This window comes from Tupaia chinensis, unplaced genomic scaffold, assembly GCF_000334495.1.
Source record: "Tupaia chinensis unplaced genomic scaffold, TupChi_1.0 Scaffold000275_1, whole genome shotgun sequence".
NCBI lineage: Eukaryota > Metazoa > Chordata > Mammalia > Scandentia > Tupaiidae > Tupaia > Tupaia belangeri.
In genome coordinates, this window is record NW_006159757.1 from 6,300,333 (window position 1) to 6,309,662 (window position 9,330).

Consider the following 9,330-nt stretch of genomic DNA (forward strand, 5'->3'; position numbering starts at 1 on the left):
GCCATCCAAGAATTTTCTTTTTTTTTTTAATTATTCATTTACTTTTATTTATTTATTTTAATTTGACCAGAGAGGGACAGAATGAGAGAGAGAGAGAGAAAAAGTGAGACTCGGACCACGGTTGGTCATGTGGGAATCCAGTGCCCCCAACTACCATGCCATCTGCTGGCCTCCCCTAAAATATTCTTATATCCTTATTTTTAACTGTTGTGGCTTGCTGCATCACAGCGGCTGCCTTCAAGGATCAACTCAACTTTCTGGCTTGAGATGCTAAACAAGCAACACCTAGTCTAATTTGAACCCTCGTATTTTTCACCCAAGAAATTTCGGATGTCAATAACAGATCCATTCTCCTGAATAATGACATTGATAGGGAAATGAGTAAGACCTCATCTTGTAGCAGACACCCAATGTAACAGCCTTGGTCACGTTCTATATGTGACTACAGATAGTACAAGCTATAGCCAGTTCCATTCTACTCCACCACCATTTGTCAACCCGCAGCCTCTTCTTTTTCTTTCCAAAGAGACTGAGCTCTACACTGAGTAGAGGGAATTGTGCAACCATTCAGAGTGATGTTGACGGTCTGATTGCTGAGAATGGTCTTCATCCTCGCAGTAGATACTGCAAAGAGCTCCAAGTTTTTCCAATTTACTTTATATTCCATTCTCATACAGTACATCTGTACATACAGAAGGCTTTTCTCTATGGTCACATTCTGTTCTCCCCTACTTAAAATTTACAAAGGAGACAAATGCCTTATCAGATATAACCTTCATTACATCACTGCTCTGCCTGGTAATGCCAGTTGCAAGTTTGTAGGTTTAAGGGCTAAAAAATTTGTAGGAAACATTAAAATAGTTTGCGTTTCTTGAAGTTATATGTTGGCACAGAATGGAAAGCTAAGAAAATTAAAAATCTGTTAAAATCATCACCAAAATGTGAGAAACAAACAAAAAAATCACATACCTTCCTGAGAAGACACAATGGGTGGCATGTAATCAGGAATGTATTCCTTTCTTTCCTCTGCATCTTTACTTCCAGGCTGAGGAAATTGCAGTACATTGTTCTTGCTAACAGGAAATGAAGGAATTTGATGTGGGAAAGTAACAGGTTCAATATTGTGAATATAGTCTTCTAATTCATGTAGACTAACCCCCATAAGTTGGAAAGCTTCACTAACATCATCCAAAATTGGGTCTGTTCGGCCATCTGAAACAAAGTCAAAAGCAAATCAAATCATTTTAAGAAAAATGCTTCATTCTTTCATTGTATATTCTCAATTTTTAAGAATCTCTCTTAATATTAAAATATTAAGAGAAAACATTAAGTAAATATGCAGCTCAAAATAAAATATAATATAAATTTAAGGCCTAGTAACTGGAAAAAAAAAATTTTTTTTGGAGAGGTTTTTGCTAGAGGGTGCGTGCGCTCGCCAGAAAGACAGAGAGACAGAGAGACAGAAAGTGAGAAATCAACCCCCAGGGGGGATGGCCACTCCGCAATCCCTTTTCCTCCTTTCTCCTCTCAGGATCTTGGGCATGCATGCACATGAGCCCGGCGTGAGTATAAGCCACCAGGTCCAGGACTCAAACCGTGGTCAGTTACACGGGAGTTCACGACATAGCCATTATGCTAACTGCTGGTCCCATAACTAGAAAAATTTAATACATTTTAAACAGATCACATTATTTAAATATTAGGAAGTTGTAGGGTTTGTTCTTTTAAAAGAGAATACATACACATACATGTGTGAGAAAGAAGAAAGAAGCACCCTCAGCAGAGCCTGGTTAAGCAATGATCTCCTTCCTGCAAGTCTCCAGTCTGTTAAGTTCTTTGGCTCCCACAACCAATGTGTTTTCAGGCTGACTGGGCCAGGGATCTGACCCACAGTCAGCCATGTGGCTTCTAACACTGCAGTCCAGAGCACTATGGACTATACTTTCTAGGCTGGGCCCCAAAAGCTGACTCTTAAAAGTCAACATTAAATATGATATGACATCTAACCAGAACACCACAGACAATCACATAAATAATCAGCTAATATAGAATAATGTCAACAGAAGTTTACAGATAGTTCAATGTATCTGGAACAATGGTTGACATAAAGTCAAGGCCCAATAAATACAACTATTCTGCTCTTTAGATCAAATAACTAGTAGGTTGTGTTGATTAAGAAAATGTCCATTGCAATTCTCTCTGTTGTTCAATGATACATTTCTGGAACCTAAAACAGTGACTGGCACATGGCTGGCACACAACACATGTTATATGAATGAAGTATGCCACCGCATCCATGTTTTAAATCCAAGAATTATTTACAAGGAAGAACTTAGATCATAAAAGTAATTTACACATACATTATCAAATGTAATTAGAGCCACCAGGTCCAGGACTCAAACCGTGGTCAGTTACACGGGAGTTCACGACATAGCCATTATGCTAACTGCTGGTCCCATAACTAGAAAAATTTAATACATTTTAAACAGATCACATTATTTAAATATTAGGAAGTTGTAGGGTTTGTTCTTTTAAAAGAGAATACATACACATACATGTGTGAGAAAGAAGAAAGAAGCACCCTCAGCAGAGCCTGGTTAAGCAATGATCTCCTTCCTGCAAGTCTCCAGTCTGTTAAGTTCTTTGGCTCCCACAACCAATGTGTTTTCAGGCTGACTGGGCCAGGGATCTGACCCACAGTCAGCCATGTGGCTTCTAACACTGCAGTCCAGAGCACTATGGACTATACTTTCTAGGCTGGGCCCCAAAAGCTGACTCTTAAAAGTCAACATTAAATATGATATGACATCTAACCAGAACACCACAGACAATCACATAAATAATCAGCTAATATAGAATAATGTCAACAGAAGTTTACAGATAGTTCAATGTATCTGGAACAATGGTTGACATAAAGTCAAGGCCCAATAAATACAACTATTCTGCTCTTTAGATCAAATAACTAGTAGGTTGTGTTGATTAAGAAAATGTCCATTGCAATTCTCTCTGTTGTTCAATGATACATTTCTGGAACCTAAAACAGTGACTGGCACATGGCTGGCACACAACACATGTTATATGAATGAAGTATGCCACCGCATCCATGTTTTAAATCCAAGAATTATTTACAAGGAAGAACTTAGATCATAAAAGTAATTTACACATACATTATCAAATGTAATTAGATGTCAAATAAAATGGAATTGAAAAGATTAAAAATATAACTATATCTATCTCTTTAACTAAAGCAAGTTTTCCCTGTGCCTACCATTAATAGATTGAAGATCTCTATAGCTTTTAAAACTACAAAGATTTCCAGTTTCTGATCTCTGAAAGCCTAAAGTTCTTTTTTTATTGGAATGTTTCACAATTACTTCAAACTCAGTATGTATGAAATTAAATCACACTGAATAATGTGTGATTTAATTTTGCTAGAATTAGATGTGCACATGCTCACACCCAAACACAAGGGTCTGGAAAGATATCTGGCAAACAGTTAACAGTTTAAGGGGGCAAGAACTGGATTATAAAGGAACAGTATGGTCAAAACAGCAGCCTTTTTTTTTTTGCTAGAGGGTGTGTGCACTCTCTGGAGAGACAGAAACAGAGAGAGAGGAAATGTGACAAAGTACCCCCATGAGAGATGGCCAGGCCACAATCTCTTCTCCATTTCTCCAAAAGGGATTTTGGGTACACATGCATGCACATACATCCAGCATGTTTTCCAAGCTGCCTGGTCTGGGACTCGAACCATGCGGTCAGCTATGTGGGATCCAGATGCCTCAACCACCACATCACTGACTGACCAAGAAACTTACCTCTAATTTTAAACACTTCTGTAGTCTTTGAATATTTCTGCGAGTTACTTCTGTGATGTATGAAAAATAAAATACTCATTGTTCCCTCTTATTGAATATATACATACACACACACACACACACACACATACATACACACACACACACACACACACACACAGAGACTTTCCTGTTCTTATTAAAGCCATTATTATTCTCTCAGTCTAAAAAATAACATTTTGAATTGCTCTATTTGTTTTGCAATCTCAATTCAAAACTTCTTAGTACTTTCACCCCTTTTGCCATGGATTTTCCATTTTTTTCTCTATATTCCTACTACCTCAGCTTCAGTTCTACCCATTTGAATCTATCTTGCACTGCACAATTTTCTTAAAATACCTTCTTTTTTCTTTTGCTATAAGGTGCATGCGCTCACCAGACAGACAGAGAGAGACAGAGAGACAGAAAGCAAGAAATCTCCCTCCCGGGGGAATGGCCACACTGTAATCCCTTCTCCTCCATTCTCCTCTTGGGATCTTGGGCACGCATGCACACGCGCCCGGCATGACTTTTAAGCCACTGCGTCCAGAACATGAACCGTGATTGACTACATGGGAGTCCAGCAACATAGCCATTATGCTAACTGCTGGTCCCTTAAAATACCACTTTCATCATATTATTCCCCAACTCAGGAATACACAATGTTTTCTACCACCTATTTTATTTTTTTTTTGCCTAGTTTTTAAGTCCCTCCATAATCTGATTTCACTCTGTTGAATATTTCCCTTGAATACCCTTCAAATGAACTAGCTACATATTTCGAACCAGACTCCTTAGGAGTCTAAGAATGTTTAATGTTTTCTCATGTTTAATCTCATTTAAACATCTTAGTTTATGCTAGTCTCTAACCTGGAATTATCTTTACTTTTATATATCCATACTTCGTAGTTCAACTTAAATCACATCTCTTCTATAAAGTAATCCTACAGTGGAATCCGTAACTCATAACCATCTGTTCTTTATCTTATTCCTTTTGCATTTACTGACTATAATATGCGAGGGGCCAGCAGGTGGTGTGGTGGTTGAGATGTTAGATTCCCACATGGCCAACTGTGGTCCGATTACTGAACCTGGCAGCTTGCTTTCTCACTTACCCTGTCTCGTTCTCTCTCTGTTTCTCCCTTGTGAATGGAAATAAATACATAAGTAATAATAATAAATTTTTTAGAGATTTTTGCTATAGGGCACATGCACTCACCTGAGAGATAGTGAGACAGAAAGTGAGAAATCATCCCCCAGTGTCAATGACCACACTGCAATCCTTTCTCCTCCATTCTCCCCTCAAGATCTTAGCCACACATTCACACATGCTAGCATGAGTTTTAAGCCACTGGTCTGGGACTCAAACCACAGAGGGCTATGTGGGAGTCCAGTGATGTATGTAATCATTACACCATCGGCTGGTCCCAATAATAAAAATGTTTTTAAAACATGCAATAATTATACTACAGTACTAGTCTTGAAGAGTCATTCTGAAAAATTTAGCAGCTGTTTTCAGTGCATGCACACATATTTCAATCATAATACAACACATACACAGAAACATCTGTCTCCTAATGTGTGGAAAAACTATCACTTCAGAGAAATTTTAAAATGCATTACTTGTTAAATGAATAGTAACTTCCGAAGCTTACTTTAACCTGGAAACTGTTTTTTAATGCCATCAGTTTGGTTTTGCTGCATTTTGACCCTTCTATACCCTTTGTGGGCAGAAATAACGTTTTCATAGTAATATGTCTCCAACACCTAGCACAGGGCTTAGTTCACAAGTAGTGCTCACTAAATGTTTGTCAAAAAGACAACAAGGAGGGCCAGCTCTGTAGCCTGATGGTTAAGGAAGTAAGATCCCTCAAGGCCAACTATACAGATTGAGTTCCAGCCCCGGGGAGATCTAAGTAACACATGTGCAACTGTGCCCAAAATCCAGAGAGGATGCAGAAATGGAAGAGATAGAATTGAAGTGTCACTACATCCCGTTAGGGGGTGCTTCCTCCCTCACCCTAAATCTCCAGTGAGCATATGTGCCCTCTTGCAAATATAAAAACAAAAAAAAAAAAAAAAAGAGAGAGAGAGAAAATAGTAGTACAGAAAAGGAACCTAAATATGTCTAATCAGTGGGACCAACAGATGATGTAATGGTTACAGTGTTCAACTCCCACTGTGGTTCGAGTCCTAAACTTAAAAACTCACGACTGGCGCTTGTGTGTGCCCAAAATCCGGAAAAGGAGAATGGAGAAGGGATTAAGGTGAGGCTCTCCCCGCTAGGGGGTTGGAGATTTCTTGCTGTCTCTCCGTCTCTCTCAGGCTCTCCGGCAGCTCAGGCACTCTATAGCAAAAATCTTTCTGGAAAAAAAAAGTCTAATCGGTATACCAAATTTAGCATCAAAATAGACAATAGAAATTAGGTAATTAGGAGCAGGGTTCATATTAAAGCACTACAATGATCCCTTGATGACTTTGGAATACCTAGTTAGAGTGCCAACACACATTCTGTTCTAAGTGTAAGGAGGAAAGGTTATCTGTGCACTCCAGGGATATTTTAAGTACCTAGAGAAACAGGACATTTTGGTAAAGGAATTTGACAGCAAATATATAATCTGGACTACACATAACATACGGTAACCAGTATACTCAAGGACCATGGAACAGTGACAGAAAGGGTATGAAGCAAATGCCAAGGGATTTTTCTACTGGAGGTATACTTCCCAGCTAACAATGAATGTGCATTACTTTGCAGTTCCAAATTCAGCGGTATTAGTGAAATTAAGCATTTAAAAAATACATATTTTTGGAACTCAGAAAATGAGGTAATTAGCTATGACAGTAGTATATTATCAGTTCATTTATTCAACAAGTATTTCCTGGGTGTCTACTATATTGTGGCCCTACACTAGGTTACAGAATACAAATATAATTAATTTGTCTCCTAGGTAGGGGAAAGAGACATTCACAGATGATTACAAAACAAAGTGATAAATAACAGAAAACTATGCACAGACTTATGAGAGCAGATAGCATGAGCTGCCTAAAGCAAATGATAAATGAATCTCAAAATATAAGTAGTATTACTGGTGGACCAGAGGCCAAAGGATACTCTAGGAAGCAGTATGCACAAAGGAACGGATAAGGACACATGTTTTGGAAAAGACAGGGAGCTCAGCATGGCTGCAGATTAGCATGGCAGGGTGGCAGAAGATAAGGGAAAAATGCTTGCTCAAAAGGGAACAGTGTCCTAAAAGTTTAGATTCTTAGCCTGTCACCAAAGAAGCACAATTGAAATATTTTGAATAATGATAAGATCAGATCTGTGTCATGGACAGATTATTTCAGCAGCACTATGGAAGAATGGAATCTGGAATCTAAGAAGTTAAAGCATCTCTGTGGGACCCAACTTTTCACTCTAGGATCACTTTAACAAAATAAAATATCCTATGAAAAACGCTTCATCCAGTTCTCAGTTTACCACCTTAAAATCATGACCTCAAATGTAAATGAATGGTAGGTCGGTCCACTCCCCACCCCAAATACACATCTGCTGCACATCAACAAGATGATGCGTGGCTTACATTTAAATATCCCAAATTATTAAATATCACCAATTATGACACTACCAGACATTCGCTTAAAAGACAAAAAAAAAAAAATTTTCTGGCCCAGATTACCTGCAGAGCCTTGTAAATTGCCTATGATCTCTCTGCCACACTTTGATACCCACTGACATTAAAAAGAAAAAAAAAAAAAAAAGTAAGGGGAGAAGTCAGTAGAAGCCGACATAAACGGAAAGTTAATCAGCGAAACTGGCAAAGTCAACCTGGGGGAAAAGTCAGTGCAGATGCTGTCTATGAAACGAGCAGGAAAAAGAGGCTGTGTCACTAACGGAGCAGAGCTGTCAACGAGTTTGTGTAGTTAGGAGCTAAAGAATGGCCAGTCTTGTAAGAAACGGCCGGTAGACGGAGCGCCTGTGACAACTAGTTGTAGTAGTTTGCAGGCAAGAGAGGAAAAGGACCCAGGTAGAAGAGGGTGTAAAAACCGAAGCACATTTCTGGGCGAGAGAGAGGTAAGAGGGTGCAGAGACCGGAGCGGAGTCTGGGCTCCTGGTGGTGGCGGGAAGTTAGCGGGTGAGGGAAAGACACCCGAGGAATGACTAGAGTTTGCAGGGGCAGTGGAAGCCCCGGCGCGCTGGAGGCCGAGGAGAGGGCAGACCTAGGACAGGGTGCAGAACGCAAACCCCGGGACGCCGAGAGAGGGACGGGAGACTGGAGCTGTGCACTCCAGGGATATTTTAAGTACCTAGAGAAACAGGACATTTTGGTAAAGGAATTTGACAGCAAATATATAATCTGGACTACACATAACATACGGTAACCAGTATACTCAAGGACCATGGAACAGTGACAGAAAGGGTATGAAGCAAATGCCAAGGGATTTTTCTACTGGAGGTATACTTCCCAGCTAACAATGAATGTGCATTACTTTGCAGTTCCAAATTCAGCGGTATTAGTGAAATTAAGCATTTAAAAAATACATATTTTTGGAACTCAGAAAATGAGGTAATTAGCTATGACAGTAGTATATTATCAGTTCATTTATTCAACAAGTATTTCCTGGGTGTCTACTATATTGTGGCCCTACACTAGGTTACAGAATACAAATATAATTAATTTGTCTCCTAGGTAGGGGAAAGAGACATTCACAGATGATTACAAAACAAAGTGATAAATAACAGAAAACTATGCACAGACTTATGAGAGCAGATAGCATGAGCTGCCTAAAGCAAATGATAAATGAATCTCAAAATATAAGTAGTATTACTGGTGGACCAGAGGCCAAAGGATACTCTAGGAAGCAGTATGCACAAAGGAACGGATAAGGACACATGTTTTGGAAAAGACAGGGAGCTCAGCATGGCTGCAGATTAGCATGGCAGGGTGGCAGAAGATAAGGGAAAAATGCTTGCTCAAAAGGGAACAGTGTCCTAAAAGTTTAGATTCTTAGCCTGTCACCAAAGAAGCACAATTGAAATATTTTGAATAATGATAAGATCAGATCTGTGTCATGGACAGATTATTTCAGCAGCACTATGGAAGAATGGAATCTGGAATCTAAGAAGTTAAAGCATCTCTGTGGGACCCAACTTTTCACTCTAGGATCACTTTAACAAAATAAAATATCCTATGAAAAACGCTTCATCCAGTTCTCAGTTTACCACCTTAAAATCATGACCTCAAATGTAAATGAATGGTAGGGCGGTCCACTCCCCACCCCAAATACACATCTGCTGCACATCAACAAGATGATGCGTGGCTTACATTTAAATATCCCAAATTATTAAATATCACCAATTATGACACTACCAGACATTCGCTTAAAAGACAAAAAAAAAAAAATTTTCTGGCCCAGATTACCTGCAGAGCCTTGTAAATTGCCTATGATCTCTCTGCCACACTTTGATACCCACTGACCTTAAAAAGAA

General features: G+C 39.1%; 1 protein-coding gene across 1 annotated transcript in view; it reads right to left on the reverse strand.

Moving 5' to 3' along the window:
* The window catches only part of TAF3 (TATA-box binding protein associated factor 3), a 229,043-nt gene that overhangs the window by 218,853 nt on the left and 860 nt on the right, over positions 1-9,330 (reverse strand). The window contains exon 2 of the mRNA XM_006150038.3: positions 970-1,212. Within this exon, the coding sequence (XP_006150100.1) occupies positions 970-1,212 (243 nt within the window). The remainder of the gene's footprint in view (positions 1-969; positions 1,213-9,330) is intronic.